The 23,245-nt window shown below is 35.2% G+C and overlaps 1 protein-coding gene across 6 annotated transcripts in view; it reads left to right on the forward strand.

Annotated features, from left to right (window-relative positions):
- Nucleotides 1-23,245, forward strand: part of KLHL8 (kelch like family member 8) — a 78,311-nt gene that overhangs the window by 27,971 nt on the left and 27,095 nt on the right. For 5 of the 6 annotated variants that reach the window (XM_077142902.1, XM_077142903.1, XM_077142901.1 and 2 more), the window contains 4 exons: nt 1,174-1,722; nt 3,724-3,910; nt 10,109-10,252; nt 11,440-11,551. In XM_077142902.1, the coding sequence (XP_076999017.1) occupies nt 1,174-1,722; nt 3,724-3,910; nt 10,109-10,252; nt 11,440-11,551 (992 nt within the window). The remainder of the gene's footprint in view (nt 1-1,173; nt 1,723-3,723; nt 3,911-10,108; nt 10,253-11,439; nt 11,552-23,245) is intronic. The other variant, XM_077142907.1, reaches the window with a different exon arrangement.

Consider the following 23,245-nt stretch of genomic DNA (forward strand, 5'->3'; position numbering starts at 1 on the left):
TCTGAATTAATAAAGTTATAATAAAGAATATTAATAAAAAATCCGTGGGGGAGGGCAGCAGAATTCTTGCCTGCCATGCTGGAGACCTGGGTTCGGTTCCTGGTGCCTGCCCATGTGAAAAATAACAAAATAAAATTTAAAAACCTATGGGAGAATAAAATTTAGAAGCAAACTTTTAAAGAGAAGTTTGAAATATATGACAAATGCCTAATTCTCTAAATGAATAAATATAAGAAAAAAAATCCATGGTACATGGAGAAACACAAATAGCCCCAAATTTATGAAATAATTCATTCTTATTAGTAAAAGATAAGCTGAAACAATGAATATTTTCACTCATCAAGCTGAATGGTAAAATATTTCTTCAAGTTAACATCTAGAATGTGACATAAATATTGCAGTTGGATTAGAAATGATCAAATTGGCAGTATATATCCAAATTGTACCTCTCCTTTGAATCAGCATTTCTATTTATAGGAATTTATCCCTAGAAAATAAAGGAGAATGTAAGAAAAAGCTTATAAAGAAGTTCACTGCTCTGTCATTTTAATAGCACACTATTGGAAGCAGTCTAATCTTTCAAAAATTGAGGTGGTGAAATTTTAGTGTTTTATTACTTTTATATAAAGCGTATCAAAATAATTTAAATAGAATATGGAAAAAACTTCAGTTGGGCTCGTAGTAAATACTAAAACATTGATTTATTTATTTAGTTTTCCCATCTATAGATTTTCCCATCTATATCCATAATATAGTAATCACTCATAAGTGTGTTGGACAATTGAATTTAATATATGAAACACATTTACTGCATGGCATAAAGTAAGTACTACGTGATATATGAAGCACACTGTGTGGCATATAGTAAGTGTTACATGATGTTTGCTACTGATCTTCCTAATACACAAAATGCTTCTGAAATATGAGATCAATCATAAAGAAATCTACATTATAGATACATGTATCACAGATAAGTGGCTAATTTGGAAGAAGAAAATTGCCTAAGAAACTAGCATACGTTGAAAGTAATGGACCAAAGGATTGCATTGTTAAAACAGATACACTTAATTTTTATAATAGTTTTGGTTTCTTTCCTTGCTGTAGCATATGTTCAATGCTGAACTGAAGCTAATTTTGAATTTAAGCTAAGTCTAATTCTATTTTCTTAAACAGGTTGGCTCAAAGCTAATTTCTTGTCACAAACTGGTATTGGCTTGTGTTATTCCATACTTCAGAGCCATGTTTCTCTCTGAAATGGCTGAAGCCAAGCAAACACTTATTGAGATCAGAGATTTTGATGGTGATGCAATAGAAGACCTGGTAAAGTTTGTCTATTCTTCTCGGCTCACTTTGACTGTTGACAATGTTCAGCCTCTCTTGTATGCCGCCTGTATTCTGCAGGTTGAACTGGTAGCTAGAGCTTGTTGTGAATACATGAAATTACATTTTCATCCCTCCAATTGCCTGGCAGTAAGAGCTTTTGCAGAAAGTCACAATCGAATAGACTTAATGGACATGGCGGATCAGTATGCCTGTGAACATTTTACTGAAGTTGTGGAATGTGAAGACTTTGTAAGTCTATCACCCCAGCATCTCCATAAGCTTTTGTCCTCCAGTGATTTAAATATTGAGAATGAAAAGCAGGTGTATAGTGCTGCCATCAAGTGGCTTCTTGCAAATCCTCAGCATCATTCCAAATGGTTGGATGAAACGCTTGCACAGGTAGGGGTTGAAAAAAGATTGTATATATAATTGAAATGATGTGGAAGCAGATCACCAAGTTTCATTTATTAGAAAAATGTAGATTATCAGAAGGAATATAGAAACCATTGATGTAATTCAGTGATGCAAACGGCTTTGACTCTTACTTTGCTGTTCATTCACTAAAATAAGTCTGAATTTGTCACATTTGAATAAAAATAGCTTTTGCTTTCTAATCTGAATATTTAAAATATCCTTTTGAGATAATTCAAGATACTTTCAGGTAGCTGTTACCGTTTTGATTTTTTCCATCTCATAGAAAAATGAAACTTTATAATGTGTATTTTATTTATGCTAATAGAAAGGTTCTGAGGAAACAGCTCTAAATTAATATAATCTTTTTTTTTTTTTTTGCATGGGGAGGTACCAGGAATTGAACCCAGGTCACCAGCATGGCAGGCGAGAACTCTGCCTGCTGAGCCACCATGGCCTGCCCAATTAATATAAATTTTTAATCAGTATTTTATAGTGAGTTTTCTAAATTTTACTGAATTATTTTTTTAATCAAAGTGTATTTATTCCTAATGAATATAAATTTCTTCTGGAATAATCACGTCATAGAAGTAGTTACTTCTGGGGAGAAGGACAAAAAAGGGGAAATGAGGCTTTCACTTTCCATTTTCTTCCCTTTTTCACAATTTGACTTTTTTACCCTCAATAATGTGTTTCTTTATTATTATTATCATTATTATTTTTTACTGTCAGCAGGGGTTACTTGGATAGGGAGATAATAAATAGGCCCTTTGGTTCTTGTGTCTTGTCTTGTCTTTTCTCTTCCTCTCCTTCTCTCAACTCCCACACTTCCTCTTCCATCCCTCTCCTATCCCCTTACCCTCCCATTGTCTCTTCCCTCCTCCTTTCCTCCTTCATTCCCTCCTTTCTCTATTTGTTTATTCCTGAGAAGTAAAACAGTGCTACTTACAGAGGATTGGTCTAATTTGTTTTTTTTTCAGTGTAAAATGCTTCTATTTATGCATTTTACATAGTGCTTTACATAATAGAAGCACTTGGTGTTAGTAATTATATAAATTATTTTAGAATATAAAATTTCTCAGTAACATGAACATTTTTAACAAATATTAATTAAATATTAATTATAACCAAAATTATAATGAAAATGTTTATAATTACCAATATTTCTGTTTTAGATATTCCTAGGCAGATGAAATAAATCTATTCAAAGTGTGATTATAATGAGAGTGATATTTTATACAAGTCCATCTAGCAATATTTATGCATTCCAATGAGTATTGAACTTCAGAACACTTTTAGACCTTTTCTCAGAATTTCTTTGAAAATAGTTTGTCAGCTAAAAATAAAAACAATTAACTTTCAGCTCTGTCTTATTTGTGTGTATGTTTGTAGTCTTAACTCAAGGGTATTGCCTGATTTGATCATTGCTCTAATCTAGATAAGCAATGTTTCTTTAAGAGAAGAATGGTGAGTATCTCTACTGAAAAGAGGGGATATGCATCATTGAGTTAGTATATAACCTTCCAAGATACTTGATTTGAAGAAAACCACACTTAATTTGTTTCATATAGAAATATTTATTTGTCTAAGTAAGAAGTATTCAATCTTAGCCTTAAAAGGAAAAAGAAGAAAGCACAGCAATTTCATTTTAATTGTGCCTTTAGCAGTAAAATTGCCTTGCGATTATGCCAGTCCCATTTTTTAAATAGAGTATATAATGTGATTGAAAATATGAATTATTTTATCTAGTCAAACCATTTAATTCTGGATTTAACAGGAGAGAATACATTTAACATATAGTTTGATTTCATTAGTGCAGAACGCAACTGGAAATTGCTTCAGAACTAGGTATATTGAATTTCATTTATATGCTAGGAATGCTTTATGAAGTAAGTGAATTCTAAAAAAAAGCATAACTGCAGTGACAATGGAGAATGAGCCATCCAGTTACAACTTAAATTTCATATTCACTGCTATTTATGATCTTAGGTTCGTCTGCCATTGTTGCCAGTTGATTTTCTTATGGGTGTTGTGGCAAAAGAACAGATTGTCAAGCAAAATCTAAAGTGTAGAGATTTACTGGATGAAGCAAGAAATTACCACCTTCATTTGAGTAGCAGAGCAGTACCTGATTTTGAATACTCCATTCGGACTACTCCAAGGAAGCATACTGCTGGTAATTAAATTACACATTTTATTAACTGTGCTGGAAGGATCATTTTTGTATTTGCGTCTTGGTTGCATATACCCAAATTTAATTGTAATGTAATTGGTATCTGATTGCCTGCAAGTAAGGTCATAAATACTCATAATTACTTCTTAATGCACGTGATTTAGTTTTACCAATAAACCAATTTTTTAAAAGCCATAACAAGTCCCATACACTCTGAAGAGCCTACTGAAATATTTCTTCCTTTGAAGTCTTCCCTGATTCCTCTGGACAGAACTAGCTCCTCTGTTATTTGTGCTCTTAGAGCATGTTGTACTTCTTTACCCTGTTGAACACTGTATTATAGTATAATTTATTTATTTTACCTCTTCCGAGCTCTTCAAAACCAGATAAGTAGTTTATTTAGGTTTGTATCCCTAGTGCCACATACTACTTGCTTAAATTTGTTTTTGCCATGTACCAAACCAAAAGAAAGGCACAAAATACATCCAACTTTTGTATAGCAGAGTGCATTAGACTCTTAACATCTAAAGCTCCTATATTTCAGGAGGCATATAGTTTTACCTTCATATAAAGGTAATACAGATTTTATATTATATTTTCCCAAGAAAATAGTTCATTTTCACTTACATTCTTTATAGTTATAAAAAGCAAATCAGACAGATTCTAAAATACAATGCCATGTTGCCCTGTTTTAGGATGAGCAATTTGATAGAAAATAGAAAGCCATCTTCTATAAATCCTTCTTGTTTATTTATTTGACCTAAAGCTAGAAGAAAAATTTACAGTATATCCAGGAATCAGAAGGAAGTGAAGATAACCAGAGAAATACTTTATGGATGAAAGGAAAAATGGAAGAGGTGTTCTAAATAAACACTCCTTTACATTTGCTTCTGTCTTATATAGAGTTATCAAATAAAAAGATCTATGGAATACCTTAAAAACGAAAACAAGAAAAGGCAATACTTATGATTAGAATGAGTTTTTTTTTTAATTTAAGCTGTTTCATTGAGATATATTCACGTATTATATAATTCATCCAAGGTGTACATCAGTGACTTTTAGTATAATCACAGAGTTGTGCATTCCTCACCACAATCAATTTTAGAAAATTTCATTACTCCAAAAGAAAAACCCCATACCCTATAACTGTCACCTCTCAATCCCTTTATACTTCCGCAGCCCTATATAACCTCTGATCTAATTCTGTCTCTATAGATTTATTTATATTTAGAGAATATTATAATATTACTGTTAACTGTGGTCCATAGTCTCCAACTATTATTGTAGATGTGTCTGCTTCTCTGTTCAGTTTTGCCCATATTTGCCTCATGTATTTTGGGTACTGTGGTTAGATGTACAATTATTTATAGTTGTTATTTCTTCTTGGTGAATTGCCCCTTTTATTAATATATAGTGTCCTTTGTCTTGTGACAGTTTTGCTTTTAAGGTTTATTTTGTCCAACATTGGTATATCTATTGCAGCCCTTTTTTTTAATCATTCCGTTCTACGTATATAATCAGTAATTCACAATATCATCACATAGTTGCATATTCATCATCATGATCATTTCTTGGAACATTTGCATCTATTCAGAAAAAGAAATAAAATGAAAACAGAAAAAAAATTCATAAATACCATACCCCTTGCCCCTCTCTTTCATTGATCACTAACATTTCAATCTAAATTTATTTTAACATTTGTTCCCCCTATTATTTATTTTTATTCCATATGTTTTACTCATCTGTTGATAAGGTAGATAAAAGGAGCATCAGACACAAAGTTTTCACAATCACACAGTCACATTGTGACAGCTATATCATTATACAATCATCTTCAAGAACATGGCTACAGGAACACAGCTCTACATTTTCAGGCAGCCTCTCCATTACATCTTGACTAACAAGGTGATATCTATTTAATGTGTAAGAATAACCTCCAGGATAACAGCTCAACTTTGTTTGGAATCTCTCAGCCATGACACTTTATTTTGCCTCATTTCACTCTTCCCCCTTTTGGTTGAGAAGATTTTCTCAATCCCTTGATGCTGAGTCTCAACTCATTCTAGGGGTTTTCTCAATCCCTTGATGCTGAGTCTCAGCTCATTCTAGAATTTCTTTCCCATGTTGCCAGGAGGGGCCATACCCCTAGGAGTCATGTCCCATGTAGTGAGGGGGAAGGTGGTGAGTTTGCTTATTGTGTTGGCTGGAGAGAGAGGCCACATCTGAGCAACAAAAGAGGTTCTCTTGGGGGTGACTCTTATGCCTAATTTTAAGTAGGCTTGACCTATCTTTTATGGGGTTAAGTTTCAGATGAACAAACACCAAGACTGGGGGCTCAGCCTATAGCTTTGGTTGTCTGTGCTGCATGTGAGAATATCAAGAATTCAACTTGGGGAAGTTGAATTTTCCCCTTTCTCACCATTCCCCGAAGGGGACTTTATTGCAGCCCTTTTTTGGTTACTGTTTGTGTGAAATATCTTTTTCCAACCTTTTTGTTTCAACCTACATATGTTCTTTGAGGCTAAGGTAGGTCTTTTGTAGCTAGCATATAGATGGATCATATATTTTTATCCATTCTGTCAATCTTTTAGTTGGGGAGTTTAATCCATTAATACTCAGTATTATTACTGCAAGGCCAGTACTTCAGTCATTTTATCCTTTGACTTTTATATGTTGTATCATATTCTTTATTCTTGCAGTTACCCTTACTGATAGTTTTATTTCTGCATTCTCCAAGCCACTTTCTCCTGTCTTTTCCTTTTGGCCTGCAAAACTACCTTTAATATTTCCTGTAGAAGAGGGCTCTTGCTGGCAGATTCTCTGTTTCTGTTTTTCTCTGACCATTTTAAACTCTCCCTCATTTTTGAAGGAAATTCTTGTCAGATAAAGAATTCTTGGCTGGCAGTTTTTCTGTCTCAATACCTTGATATATAGTACCTATACTTCTTGCCTCCATGGTTTGTGGTGAGAAATCAATATTTAATCTTATTGATCATCCTTTGTATGTGAAAAATTGCTTTTCTTTTGCTGCTTTCAGAATTTTCTCTTTATCATTGGCATTTGACATTTGTCTTGGAATAGGTCTATGAAGATTTATTCTGTTTGAATATGTTATGCTTCTTGGACATGTATGTGTAAGTCTTTCATAAGATTTGGGAAGTGTTAGATCTTCATGTCCTCAAGTATTCTTTCTGCCCTTTTTCCCTCCTCTTCTACTCATGGAACACCCATCATACCTATGTTTGTACATTTCCTGCAGTCATCAATTCCCTGATACCCTGTTCAGTTTTTTCCATTCTTTTCTATCTGTTCTTCTGTCTAATATCTTGTTTTTTAGTTCACCAATCCTGTCTTCTGCCAGTTAAAATTTTCTGTTGTTGCTGGAGATCTGGGTTTAATTCCCAGTGCCTGCCCGTGCAAAAACAAAAAAAAAGCTTCTGTTGTATGCCTCTAATGTGTTTTAAATTTATTCTGTTGTGCCTTTCATTCCCATAAGTTCTGTTATTTTTCTTTTCATGTTTTCAATTTTTTTTTACTGTTTACCCAATGTCTTCTAAATATCCTTTGTCTCATATTTTCCTTCATCTCTTTGAATTGATTTAGATGTATTTGAACATCTTTGATTTGTTGTTACAAATTCTGTATCTCCTCCAACTTTTTAATTTTTTTTCTTTGACTGGACTATATCCTCCTGTTTTTTAGTATGGTTTTTAGTTTTTTGTTGATATCTAGGTATCTGATTTTCTTGATGAGTTTATTCTAATGGTCAGTTTCTCTCTCTTTCCTAAGGTTTTATTCTTGATTGCCTTTGCGTTAAGTCTCTTCTTTGACACTTGGTTCAACTTATTTTAAATCTTTAGAGTTGTCCATGTTTAACTGATCAAGACAGGCTTAGGGACCCCTGAAAGGGACGCAGACCAGTTCCAAAGGGTCTTGAGGAGAAGGTCAGGAATGACACAAAAAAGCCTTTTTAATTGATTCCCCAAAGCTGCACTTTTCTGGCCTCCCCAGCAGATGGCAGGCTATTCCTCACAGCCCTAAAGGGAGTTTGTTTCTTTAACCTCCAGAGTCTCCAGCCTTGGTGGCAGCAAGGTTGAAACAATGTCCATGGAGAACCATATCTGGGGGAGGCTAGAACGTGATTCAAAGAGCTGGGACTCATGTTCCAAACTCACTTATCAGAAGCCATGCTAAGCTCTCAACTATGCCCCCCTTTTCCCAGGAAGGAAGACCTCCAAGGCCCTCTCTGTCTGCAGCAGCGAGCCATAAACCATACTGAAGCTGCTTTCCTCAACGGTGGGGAATGGGCAATGGCCGCTGCTGCAGAGCAATTCACTCAGTTTATTTGCTGCAGCTTCTCAGTCTCCCAGTCTCACTCTCTCTTGTATGCTGTACAGTGTTCTCCTGGTCTCTGGAGTCTCAGATCTGTTGTTTCAGATAGTTTCTGCCTGTTTAATAGCTGTTTTTAGAGAAGCAAAACGTGTGGCTCCCTACATTGCCGTCTTTCCCAGAAGTTCTCCACGTAGTCAAGGTTATTGAGGCTGTATCGTGGCAGCAGCAGCAGCTTTGCTTTAAGCCTCAGTTAAGTAAAATGATGGTGTACAGTACATGTAAATAAATAAATTATTACAGGTGCTTTGATATGATATAATCACAAGATATAGTGGGAGGCACAAAGAAAAGAGTGTCTATTTTTACCTTGTAAGTGTCAAAAAAGGTTTTATAAAGAAAGAGAACAATTTGAACAAAGAATAGGTGTTATTCTGGGTTAGGAAAAGAGGTGTTCAGTTTATTTTACTTTTATTGAATGCCAGTACATACCAAGCACTATGCTCATCCTTGGTAGTGCGTAGATGCTTAACACAGTCTTAGCCTAGCTTAGATTTTGGTGAGATAGGTCAGCTTAATGTATCATTTCAATACTGTATTAAGTGAATAATAGTTACAGAAAGGTACTGCTGAAATACCAAGGATGAGCACTATATGCCTGTTGCAGAAGCATAAAGTTAAAGGCAGAGAAAGACAAGATGTGGTTAGATCTTTTTAAGTGCTGAGGCTTTATTTGGTAGGGCAGTGGTTCTCAAACTATGGTGCCTGGGCTGCATCAGCATTCACTGAGGAATTTGTTAAAAATTCAAATTCTCAGACCCTATTCCAAACCTACTGAATCAGAGACTCTGGAGGTGTGGCCTATCAATCTGCATTTTAAGTCCTCCAGATGATTCTTTTATGCTAAAATTTTTGAGATGTGCTGATGTGTAGGTAGTGGAAAGGTGTTGAAAGGGCCTTTTACTTAGATTACCCAATTGACACTATGAAAGATGAATTTTAAATGTATAGGCTAATAAGAGAGGACAGCATGTTGCAATAGTTGGGTAATAGCTGATGAGGGCCTGAAATAACAGGAATAGTGGGAAAAGAGAAGAGATAGGACACCTGAGAGAAGGAAGAGGTTGTTTAGGTAGGTGAGGAAGGGAGGTGAATTTAGTTTTGAGTGTGTTGGGTTTGAAGTGTCTGGAGGACATCAAATGAAAACATGGCTTGGAAGTATAGATTGGAAGGCATCATGATACAGATGGAATTTAAAACAAAGAGGTGAACATTTCCTTTATGAGCATGAAGTATGTGAAAAGTGGGCTGTGGATGGAACTTAGAAAACAGGAAGAAGGGAAATGATTAGAGACAATTGGAGACTTCAGTATTAAGGAAATCAAGAGAATAAAGAGTTTCCCAAAAGAATCAGGATGAGCTGCCTATTAAATCTTAACAGTGGTGTTCAATAAGAGATTAAGTGTTCATTGGATTTTTTTTTTTTTTTTTTTTTTTTACATGGGCAGGCATTGGAAATCGAACCCGGGTCCTCGGGCATGGCAGGGAAGCATTCTTGCCTGCTGAGCCACCGTGGCCCGCCCTGTTCATTGGATTTTATGACCTTAGCAATAACAATTTTACAGAGTGTGTGAGGGCATAAATCATATTGTAATGGGATGTTAGCAAGCGGAGATATGCTATTAAGTTCAAAATGGGGGGGGTAGAAAATTGAAGACTGTGAACATAACCACCTTGAATGCTATCCAAGTAATTTATCTTTTTTCTTTCTTGTTAATCAAAATTTTGACTTCCTAAATATTTATCCCTGTCAGTTTAAAAAAAAATTGCCAGCTATTATTTTGATCTCTGTTTTGTGACTTTGCCTTTTAGGTGTGTTATTTTGTGTAGGTGGTCGAGGTGGATCTGGTGACCCCTTTCGCAGTATTGAGTGCTATTCTATCAACAAAAATAGTTGGTTTTTTGGACCAGAAATGAATAGCCGACGGCGACATGTGGGTGTAATCTCTGTGGAAGGTAGGTACACTATTGTCTTAAATCATGCTATGTAGGATTGTATGGTGTGTGAATAAAACTGTTTGGGAAAAAAATACATTTGTAGCAAAAACAAATCGTACATGTAATTACACTCTCTTTTTAATGTTGAAAGTTGAGAATTTCTTTATACAAGAAAGTTGATAAATTATGTAAAATATTTTTCACTATATCAGTAAAATATTTGAATAGTGATTATTTCCTTGTATGAAAATTTGTTCTGCCTTGTACCCACAAATGTTCAGTGCATAATCTGTTCCTTATAGTTGCATAATGGAGATGAGCATAAGGGAAAAGGGAAGTAAAGAGTTAAAATAAACTTCTCTGAGTTCTGTTTATAAAGAAAATCATACTGAAAGAAACTGTTCATTGAATGCAAATAATAAATGTATAAGCTTTTTTTCTGTTTCTATTTGTACGGAAATTAGATTTTTTTCCTGGTTATTGAAAATAATTACTTGCAGAACCATAGATAAATTTTTAAAAGACTTTGAGAAAATTATTTTTTCCCATTTATAAAAGTATAGGTGGGGCGGTGGGATGGTGGCTCAGAGGCAGATTTCTCACCTGCCGTGCTGGAGACCTGGGTTCAATTTCTGCTGCCTGCCTCTGCAAAAAAAAAAAAAAAAAGTATAAGTGCTTATTTTAGAAAATTATTTTAATAAAAAAATAAAAATAGTCTGCAACCCAAACACCCAGAAAGTTCTACAGTTAATATTTTGGTATATAATCTTTCCATTCTTTCTGCTTGTATTATGTATTATCATTTGTTTTATTTTGAAAATATTTGAAACTATATTATTTTATGTTTTCTTTCTGTAGCAGATTAGAGAGTTTTTCAGTTTTATTAAACATACTCCAAAAATATGATTGGTTGCTTCATTTATAAAAGTAATAAAAAGTTGGGAGACTTAGGGAATAATGTTGAGCATTTAAATAAGTTAAGTAGAACAGCATGTTCCATGTTCCAGACATTTTATTAAGTGGATGCCTACATTTATTTTTATTTGCTGAAATACTATTATCATAATGGTGAACAAAACAGGAGTTATTAAAAACTAATTTATTATAGTACCACTTTAAATATTATTTATATATAATGATATTAATAATAATATTACAAATATATTTCTGTGGAATCAAATGGTACTACATCTCTGTTTGAACAGGTAAAGTGTATGCAGTGGGTGGACATGATGGAAATGAACATTTAGGTAGCATGGAGATGTTTGATCCTCTAACTAATAAGTGGATGATGAAGGCATCAATGAATACAAAGAGGTAAATCAGCATGGAAATTTTTTTTTATTTTATTTGATGGTGGAAAATAAAGCTTAAAATTGAAAGACCTTCTTTTTTTACTTTTTACATTTTTAGAAACTTTAACACATTTTGTTAAAGCATCCAAGGTGAAGACTTTCTTAGAACTTTTTATATTTTCTTAAATATAGAGAGGGGGAATTATGTTTTAGCATATCATAATGGTAGTTATAGTTTGCATTTACATTTTTTATTTTGAAATAAGTGTTTAGAGTTTTAGAATAGTTACAAAAATAGGAAAGTTTCTGGGTGCCAGAGGTTCTCAAAAAAGAAAAAAAGATTTTTCCCCCTTTGTGGGACATTTGGCAATGTCTGAAAATATGTTTTGGTTGTCACACCTGGCCAGGAGCCCTACTGGTATCTAGTGATGAGAGCCCAGGGATACTGCTAAAGATCCTACAGTGCCCAGGACAGCCCTTTTAGAGCAAAGAATTTGCTGGTCCAAAATCTCAGTAGTACCAAGGTAGAGAAACTCTACTATACCCTTCACCTAGCTTCCCATAATGTTGATGTTTTACATAACCATATCACAGTCATTAAAACCAGGAACTTAATATTGATATAATACTATTAATTAATTTATAGATCTTATAAACTTTTAAACTTTTGCCAGTTTTCCCACATATTCTTATGCTTCTAATTGATTGTTTTTGGTCTAATACTATTGGCTAATAATCTAATAATGGATTGAATAACAGCAGAGATATAGACATTCTTGCCCTGTTTCTGAACTTAGTAGAAATGTCTTGAAATGTCTTCAGTGTTACCCTACTAAATAAGATACTGGCTTTATAACTAAGGTATATGCAGTCTATTTTGTCATGCTAAGAAAATATCCCTCAATTTCTGTTTCCTTCAGTGTTTTTATCATGATTGAGCATTAATATTTCACATTTTCATCTACAGTAAATTGAAATATATGTTGATTAATGGATTGGTCTAAAGGGGGAGAAATAGTAGCGTGACTTGTACTCAAGCTTGTTCAAGATTCTTATTAAAACGACTTGGATATCAAATATTCTGATATCTCAATGTGGAAAGGATAGCAAATATCATGTCTAAATCAGTATTCAAAAGACTAAACAGTAGACCAAACATGCTAGATCTATAGATAAAACCTAAAAATATTAAAATTAGAAGAATTACATGTTAAAACTTGTTTTAGGTATTTAAAAAATCAATTACACCAGTACAACATGGTGGAAAATCAGGCTTGATTTTTATGTTTTATATGCAAAAAGTACCTGAACCAATATGAAACATAGCTCTTAAAAGAAAGAGAGAGAAGGAAGGATGGGAGGGAAGACGGGAGGGAGAAAGAGAGAGCAAAAGAAAGAAGTTATATATTGTTTGCATTAAAAGAAGCAAAGCTTTAGATAAAGGAGATTATAGTTGTGCTGTTCTCTGTGCTGATCCTTCCATAGTTGCAGCTATGGTCTCGAAGTGGAATTTGCAACATGGTTGGGGTGTAAGAATGAAATATTAGACTCTTTTTTTACATTTTATATTTCCTAAGTTTATTTGGGATGAACATTTAATAATATGATTTGTTAGCACAGTAATATATGTATATAACTTTAAAAAAATTATGCTGTATTTGGGTGCACAAAAATTGGTGGTTATGAATGTGACGTGAAAACCCTGGGATGCATCTAAAGAAGGACTAGCAGGTTAGTAAGCGCTCTTACAAAACATGTCATAAAAACAGTAGAAGGTTTTAGTTTGGAGAAGAGAGGACTTAAAGGTAATGTCTAGCTATTTTAGGAGATATTTGTTGCTTTAGGAATAAGGTTGATTATATACATATATACATACTTTATTTATTTATAATTCAGTATAATGGTATGAGGCATACTGTAAATTCTCCCAATGACTGGAATATTTATTGTACATACATACATATAATAAATATAATCAGAAAGATCATATATTTTGCACCTTAATGGAGGATTAAAGAAGATTACCTATTCTTTTTCAAATTTAAAATTCAGCAAATGGGGTGAGGATCTCAAGACTGAGTTTTTTAATTTACCTAAACCTAGATATTAGAATAGTTCTACTTCTGTGTTGCAGAGTGAGAATTTAATGGAGGAAAGAAAGAAAAAGAAGTATCCAAGTAAATATTGAAAATACTACGTAAGAGTAGCTTTGCATAGAGAACAAAAATCATAATATCTCAACTTCAGTTTTATTAAAAATATAAAACTCACCAAAAGCAACAACCCCCCCATCTTAGACATTGTGGCTTGTATGTTTTGCAAGCTATAAGAAACACTATTTTATGAGAATTTTTAGGAAAGTCTTGTTACCAAATTAGCAATTTTAAACTGAACTGTATATAGGGATATGTTGCCATATAATTTTCGATTCTTGGCTAATTTAACATGAAGTGTTTCTAAATGAATTTCTTTCAGTTTTTAAGTATAAAAGATTAGATGGAAATGTGAAGAGAATTCTGCTGAGAAGAGATTTTTGCCTTTTTATCCCCCTCATGAGGAGAAAGAATCCTAGGAAAATGAAACAACTCAGTCTTAAAATATGCTATTAACTCCAATTTAGTTACAAATGACATTTTCATACTTTAATAGGGTTGATTTATGCTACATGGTAACTACAAATAAATAGTTTACATTCTAACACGTGGATTAAAAGGGGGAGAAATCCCAAAGTGCGTTTTTAAACTTTACACCATTACCTCTTTTATAATTGTTTTTTATACTGTGCAGTGCAGTGGGGGGCACACTTCACTCTTTTCCATGTAAATATCCCGTTCTCACAGAGCAATTTGTTGATTTTTTTTGTTTTGGAGTGCACAGATTATGACATGTATCAGAACTTTATTTTACCACTGAACTATGCCTGTATCCCTGGTATAACTTTTCATGGGAGAAGTTTTAGTTTACAGAAAATATCATACAGAAAATACAGAGTCCCCATATACTAGCCCCCCACCCCATTATCGACACTTCGCATTAGTGTGGTACCTTTGTTATAATTGATGAAAGAATATTACTGTAAGTATACCCTTAGCTGTAGTCCATAGTTTACATTAGTGTTCACTGTTTGTTTTGTATAGTCCTATCATTTTTAAAAAACTTTAGTAACATATATACAAGCTTAAATTTCCCCCTTTTAACCATGATCAAATATGTAATTCAGTGCTGTTAATTACATTCACAATGTTGTGCCACCATCACCACCAGCTATTACCAAAATCTTTTTCCATTACCCTAAACAGAAATTCTATACCAGTTAAGTTTTAACTCCCCATTTTCTCTCTCCACCCTGTGCCCTCGTGACTTGTATTCTTGGTTCTGACTCTGTGAATTTGTTTCTTCTAATTATTTCCTGTCAGTGAGATCATATGTTCTATTGTTTCTGACTTATTTCACTCAACATAATGTCTTCAAAGCTTATCCATGTTGTCACATGTATCAGAACTTCATTCCTTTTCAGGGCTGAATAATATTCCATTTGTATGTACATACCACATTTTGTTTATCCATTCATTAGTTGAAGGACACTTGGATTGCTTTCATGTTTTGGCAATTGTTAATAATGCTACTGTGAACATTGATGTGCAAATATCTGTTCAAGTCCCTGCTTTCAATTCTTTTGAGTATATACCTAGAGTGAGACTGCCAGGTCACATGGTAGTTCTGTATTTAGCTTTTTGAGGAACTGCCAAACTGTCTTTCACAATGGCTACACCATTTCACATCACTATGCAAATATCTGTTAAGTACCTGCTTTTAACTTTTTTTTTTTTTTTTTTTTTTTAAAGAGAGAGGGAGGAAGGGAAGGAAAGACAGAGAAAGAAGGAAGGATGGAAGGAAGGAAGGGAAACATTTTTAAACATTTTCTTGTTTTATTATATTTTGTTTGTTTGTTTGTTTTTTACATGGGCTGGGACCGGGAATCGAACCGGGGTCCTCCGGCACGGCAGGCAAGCACTCTTGCCCGCTGAGCCACCGCGGCCCGCCCCTGCTTTTAACTTTTGAGAGATATACCTAGAAGTGGAATTGCTAGGTCATGTGGTGATTCTATATGTAAATTTCTGAAGAACTGCCTGTTTTACAATAGAACACCATTTTACATTCCCGCAAACAATAAACATGGGTTCCTTTTTCTCCATATCCTCTCCAAAACTTGTTCTTTTTCATTTTTTAAAATAGTACCTATTCTAGAGGATGTGAAATGCTATCTTGTTTTCATTTGCATTTTGCTAATGGCTAATAATATTGAGCACCTTTTAATGTGCTTTTGGCCATTTATATATTAGCTTTGGAGAAATGTCTATTCAAATCTTTTCCCATTTTTAAATTGTTTGTCTTTTGCTGCTTTTTGTTGTTGTAGGAGTTCTTTATATATTCAGGATATTAAACTCTTACTGGAAATGTGGTTTCCAAATACTTTCCTCCTTTCCGCATGTTGCTTATTTACTTTCATGATGAAGTCCTTTGATGCACAATTTTTCATTTTGATTTTTTCTTTTGTTGGTTGTACTTTAGGTATAAAGTCTACAAAACCATTGCCTAACCCAAGGTCCTGAAGATGCTCCCCTACATTTTCTCCTAAGGGATTGTATTCCTCTTTTTCATATATTGCTCTTTGATCCATTTTAAGCTTATTTTTGAATACGGTGTGAGGCAGGGGTCCACCTTCCTTCTTTTGCGTATGGACATCCAGTTCACACAGCACCAGTTGTTGAAGAGACTTCTTTCCCACTTGAGTGGACTTGGCACCTTAGTTGGCCATAGATGTGATCTAATTGCAAACTCTCAGTTTGCTTCTGGTGCTCTATGTCAGTCCTTTTGCTAGTACCATGTCATTTTGATTACTGTAGCTTTGTTATAAATTTTAAAGTCAGGAAGTGTGAGACCTCCAACTATGTTCATTTTTTTTCAGGATGGTTTGGCTATTCAGGGTCCTTTGTCCTTCCATATAAATTTGGTGAGTGGCTTTTCCATTTTTGCAGTGAAGGCTGTTGGGATTTTGATTAGGATTGTGTTGAGTTGGTAAATTGCTTTGGGTAGAATTCACATCTTCACATTGTTTCTCTTCTAATCCATGAACATGGAGTGTCCTTTTATATAATTAGGTCTTCTTTGATTTCTTTTAGCAATGTTTTGTAGTTATTTTGTGTGTGTACAATCCCTTACATCCTTGGTTAATTTATTCTAGATCTTTAATTTTAGTTGCTATTGTTAGTGGCATTTTTTCTCAATTTCCTCTTCAGATCATTCATTACTAGTGTATAGAGACATTACTGATTTGTGCATTTTAATCTTTTACTCTGCCACTTTGCTGAATTTGTTAATTAGCTCTAGTAGCTTTGCAGTAGATTTTTCAGGATTTGCTATATATAGAATCATGTCATGTGCAAATAGGAAATTGATTTCTTACTTTACAATAGATGCCTTTTTTCTCTTTTCTTGCCTAACTGGTCTTACTAGAACTTCCAGTACAGTGGAAGTTGAATAAGTAAGTGAATAAGTTGAATAAGTAAGTTGAATAACTAGTGACAACGGTGGGCATCCATGTTTTAATCCTGATCTTAGAGGGAAAGCTTCCAGTCTTTCACCATTGAGTTTGATGTTAGCTGTGGTTTTTATTATATGCTTTTGAGCATGCTGAAGAAGCTTTTATGCTTTTTATCATAACTGAAGAAATTCCTAGTTTATTAAGTATTTTTATCAAGATGGCTGCTGGATTTTGTCAAATACTTTTTCTGCATCAATTGAGATGATCATTTGGGTTTCCCCCCCTTCATTCTCTTAATGTGCTCTGTTACATCAATTGATTTTCTCGTGTTGAACTGCTTTTGCATAATTGGGATAAATCCCAGTTGACCATGGTGTATGTTTCGGTTTGCTAAAGCTGCTGGAACACAATATATCAGAATGGATTGGCTTTTACAATGGGGATTTATTACTTTACAACAGTTCTAAGGTCATGAAAATGTCCCAGTTAAGGCTACAACAGGATGATACCTTCTCTGAAGGAAGGCCGCTGACATTGGGGGTTCCTTTGTCATATTGCAAGGCATATGGCTGGCATCTGCTGGTTCTTTATTCTTGGGATTCATTGCTTTCAGCTCCTAGTTCCAGTGGCCTCCTCTCTGGGCTTCTGTCATTCATCTCTTAGCATCTCTAAGGCTTTTTTCTCTCTAAGCTCTCTCTCTTTTTCTTTTATCCTCTCATAAAGGACTCCAGTAAAAGGATCAAGACCCACCTTGAATTGGGTGGGTCGCATCTCAATTACACCAACCTGACCAAAAGGTCCCAGCCACAATAGGTCTGAATTACACGAATGAATTAAAAGAACATGGCCTCCTCTGGGATACATAACAGCTTCAAACTAGCACTGTTATAAGCGTATTTTAAGGAATTTGCCCATTTCATCCAGGTTATCTAATTTTGGTTTACAGTGATTTACAGTATCCTCTTACAATCCTTTTTATATATATGGGGTTGGTACTAATGTCCTCCCCCACCCCTTTCATTCCTGATTTGTGTCCTCTCTTTTTTCCATTGCCAGTTTAGATAAAAGTGTATTTTATTTATGTTTTCAAAGGACCAACTTTTGGTTGATTCTCTGTATTTTTGTTTTATTCTCTATTTTACTGTCTCTACTTTAATTTTTCTTATTTCTTTCCTGCTACCTACTGTGGGTTTAGTTTGCTATTTTTGTTTTCTAGATCCTCCAGGTGAGATCTCTGATTTGAGATCTCTTCTTTTTTTTTTTTTAACATGGGCAGGCACCAGGAAAGAGGTCTCCTTTTTTACTGTAAGCATTTAGAGCTATGAATTTCCCACTTAGCAGTCTCTGCTACATCCCATAATTTTTGATATGTTTTTTTTCATTTTCATTTGCTTCAAGATATTTCCCAATTTTTCCTGTGGTTTTATATTTGATTCATTGGCTGTTTGAGTTAGTTGTTTAATTTTCACATTTTTAAAATTTTCTCATACTTTCTCTGTCACTGATTTCTAGCTTTTTTCCATTGTGGTCAGAGAAAATACTTTGTACAACAATAATTTTGATTTATTGAGACTTTTGGGACCTAATATGTGTTCTGTCCTGGGAATGATCCATATTCACTGGAGGAGAATGTGTATTCTGTTTTTGGGTGAAGTGTTATATATCTGTTAAGGCTAGTTGGTTTATAGTATCATTCAAGTCTGTTTCCTTGAGTGATACTATTTCCTTGATCTTTTGTCTTGATGTTCTATCTATTACTGAAAGTGGCATATTGAAATCTCCTGCTATTGATGGAGTGCCATCTGTTTCTCTCATCAAATCTGTCAATTTTTCCTTCATGTATTTTGGGGCTCTGCCATTAGGTACGTACATATTTATAATTGTCATCTTGCTGATTTGACCCTTTTATTAGTATATCATGAGCTTCTGTGTCCCTTGCAATAGTTTTGACTGAAAGTCTATTTTACCTTATATTAATATAGGTACCCTAGCTGTCATTTGTTTACCATTTGCATGGTCTGTTGTATTATGTTCTTTCACTTTTAGACTACTTGTATCTAGAATTGAAGCCAAGTCTTTTGTAAACAGCATATGGTTAAGTCATGCTTTTTTATCCATCCTGCCAATCTCTGCCTTTTGACTGGAGAGAGTTATTCCATTTACAGTTAAAGTAAATACTGATAATTCAAGACTTTCTTCTGAGATTTTGGTTATTGTATGTCTCATACCTTTTTTTGACCTTCAGTTCATCCATTAATGCCTACTTTCATATTTTTGAATTTTTTGCATTGTACCATTTTGAGTCCCTTCTCATTTCTTTCTGGATGTATGTTATATATGTTAATATATATATATAAACATATATGCATGTTTGTTTATATATATATAAACATGTATGTATGTATGTTATATATGTTTCTTTATGCTTACCGTGAGGCTAAAATTTAACATCCTAAATCTATAATAATCACGTTAGATATTTTACCAATTTAACTTCAGTGGCCTCCATCACCCACCTTTTTTTTGTACCCCCGTTACAAATTGTCTTTGTGCATTGTATGTCCAGAACCCTATCATTACTTCTAATGCATTTTAATGTTAGCACCTGTAGGAAGTAAGATGTGGAGTTCTGTACCACAAGATATAATTCAGTCATACTGGCATTTATAATTAGACATATGGTTACTTTTATCAGATGTTTTTATTTATGCCACTTCAATCCACTGTCCAGTGTCCTTTCCTTTCAGTCTCAAGAATGCTTTATCATTGTTTGTAAGGCAGTTCTAGAAGTAATGAACTCCCTCCATTTTTGTTTATTCGGGATGTCTTAATCTTAAGAACGTCTTACCTGATATAAAATTCTTAGTTGGCGCTTGTTTTCTTCCAGCATTTTAAATATTTAATCCCACTGCTTACTTGCCTCCATAGTTTCTAATGAGAAATTGGCATTTAATGTTTTGGGGACTCCCTTTTACATGGCATGTTGCTATTCTTTTGCAGCTTTCAGAACTTTCTCCTTGTCCTTGTATTAGACAGTTTGTCTACTATGTATCTGGTGTGTTTCTTTTTAAGTTTATCCTGATTGGGGCTTGTTGGGCTTCTCGAATGTGATTATTCATGTTTTTCATTAAATTTTGGTAGTTTTCTTCCATCCGTTCTTTGAATTTTCCTTCTTTGCCTTTCTCTCTTCTATTTTTTGGGTCTCCCATAATGTATATATCTATAATACATTATATATAGATATAATACATATATCTATAATACATGTGTATATGCTTGAAGGTGTCACAATCGTTTCTTAGGCTTCTTCACTTTTCTAAAATTCTTTTTGTTTCTGCTCCTCAGCCTTAATTATTTCAGTTGTCTTCAAGTTCATTGATTCTCTCTTCTTCAAGCTCCTATATGCTGATAAAACCCTCTAGGAAATTTTTCATACTGTTTATTGTAGCTATCAACTCTAGTATTTCTGTTTAGTTACTTTTTAAAAATTCTGTCTCTTTATTGAGATTCTCTTATTGTTCATTTATTGTTTTCATGATATCTTTAGTTCTTTCTCTGTTTCCCTTTATCAAGGATCAGTTTCTTTAACTCTCTATCCGGTAGTCTAAAGTCTGGTTTTCTACACTGATGCTTTCTGGATTCTCATCCTGTTCCTTTAACTACACCATCACCCCCCCCCTTTTTTTTTTTGTCTTGTAATCCTTTTTGCACATTTAACATTTTAAAGTGTTAATTCAGGGACTTAGTTCCTGTTTTAATTTCCTCAGCTACTCAAGTTCATACCATGCAAAGTGATTACTTAAACTTTGGGAAATTAATGGCCCATAGTTTTGAGGCTAGGAAAATCCAAATCAAAACATCATCAAGGTGATGCTTTCTCCCTGAAGTCTATGGTATTCTTTTGCTGCTGAAGATCCCTGATCCTGGGATCTTGTGTCACATGGTAGTGCACATTGTGGCCTCTCCTGACCTTTCCATTATCTTCCAGTTTCCATTGACCTTCAACTTCTTGCTTCCCATAGCTTTCTTTCTCTGTCTAAATTTCATTCTGCTTATAAAGCACTCCAAGTAATAGGATTAAGATCCATCCTTATTGAATTGAGCCATACTATAAGTGAAGAAACTTCATCAGAAAATTTTACTTAAAATGAGTTCATGCCCACAGAATAGATTAGCTTTAAGAACATGTTTTTCCAGGGTACATATAGTTCCAAACCATCATAGTCTCTGACCTATCTGTTCTTTAAGTATATGCAGTTAAAGGTATGACTCCTTGAGTGTCAGAAGCTAACAAAAAGAAACAAATAAACACAAAGAAAACACCTTTTACAGTCTTTTCATATTGGCTGGTGCTCTCATTCAGACTTTAGCCCTCCTATGAAGATCAACCTGAGCCAAAAGTGAAATGCAGGATTCTCTCTGATCCTGTTGTCCTGGGCTTCTGCTAGCTGATGGCCTTAGGAATGCTCGCATTTACATGAATTGGAATGCCTCCTCTACTCCCTATGAAATAGACTTTCTCCCCATCTTGGTTGCTTAATTCTTTCTTATGCTGCTTAACTGTCCTATATTTCTTCTGCCTGCAGGGCAAGTTCTGGTAGGACAAGCCAGAGATGCCTTTCCTAGTTCAGTCCTTCAGCTGCCACCTGATAGATTGATGCAGATATACTAGCATTCCAGTATGCATATGAAGGTTACTCTGCCCCCCCTGGAACAGGATCAGGACCCACAATGGAAAGGCAGGCTGGATCCACCCTAGTACTGGTAGGGGTGGGGAGCAAGGGTTCTGCAAGATTTTCCTATTGCTTTGAATGTACATTTTCATTATTTGGCACTTGTTCAGGTACTGCAGCCCTTAACTGTTTTACAGAGTTTAGAGAAAGATGGCTTTGCCAGTTCTTAAGTTGTTCAAAGATTCGGTAGAGGATTGGCACCTTGCAATGTCTTATGCCACTGTCTTGGTCACCACTTGCCACCTTATCATACTGTTAAACTGCTTTTTAGCTAAGGAGAGTAAGTATTCTCTAGCAAGGTAATTGCTGTTGAAATGCTTTACATTTTTAAAAGATGGTCTCAAAATTTACAATAGTTATCCAACTGTATAAAAAAATAATACCTCAGCAGTCATTTTGCTTGCAATTTGTATCACCCTGTATAATCATTTCAATATACATGCCTAGACAATTTTCACATGTAAATGTCCAATTTTCTTTATTTTTACTGTTTCATTTTTTTCCTTATTAGAGAAGTTGTGGATTTAAGTAAAATCATGCTTAAAATATAAGATTCTCATAAACCACCTCACCACCAGTACCATGTCACGGTATGGAACATTTGTTAGAATTGATGATAGCATATTCGTGTAATTATACTATTGATTAAAATCCATAGTTTAACTTAGGGCTCACTGTGTAGTTTATTCCCATGGATTAAAAAATTTTTTTCTGTGACTTCCGGAGAAGAAGGCGGCTTAGTAAGACGCGCGGATCTTAATTCCTCCTCCAGAACAGCTACTAGGGGAGTAGAAACAATACAGAACAGCTCCCAAAGCCACGACAGAGATCAAAAAGACAGCGTACCCCATCCTGGAACAGCTGACTGGCTGAGAGAACCCGCTCCGGTGAGATCGCCGAGGGGCGCGGGCTTCCCCGGGCGGGGTGGCAAGCGGCCGGAGTCCCTCCCTTCCTCCCCGGGCCAGCTGGCAGAATTGGGCAGGAGGTCCCCTCAAGCTGCGGTGGCTGGTGCCCCTACCACGCGCGGCCCCCCGGACCAACTGAGAGAATTGGATCGGAAATCCCCAGGCCGCAGAGAACGGTGACCGGGGGGGTCCCTTCCAAACACGTGACTCCCCGGTCCGGCTGGAAATGGTGCACTCTGCCGGGCCGCGGCAGCTGGCGCCCTCCCGCCACACTTGGCGCCCCGGGCCGACTAGGAAATTCGGACGGGCGCTCTCACGGGCTGCGGCGGCTGGCGACTCTCCCCACGTTCGGACCCCCAGGCCGGCTGGCGCTCTTCCAAGCCGCTTTGGCTGGCGAACCTCCCACACAGCGAGAGTTTTCCAAAGTTAAAGGACCCACAGCACCTTTTACTGGTGGGGCCCGCAGACAAACGTGTGCCACGAGCGCCACCTACTGGGCAGGATAAGAAAAACAGAACCCAGAGATTTCACAG

Source organism: Tamandua tetradactyla, chromosome 24, assembly GCF_023851605.1.
Source record: "Tamandua tetradactyla isolate mTamTet1 chromosome 24, mTamTet1.pri, whole genome shotgun sequence".
Taxonomy (NCBI): Eukaryota; Metazoa; Chordata; class Mammalia; order Pilosa; family Myrmecophagidae; genus Tamandua; species Tamandua tetradactyla.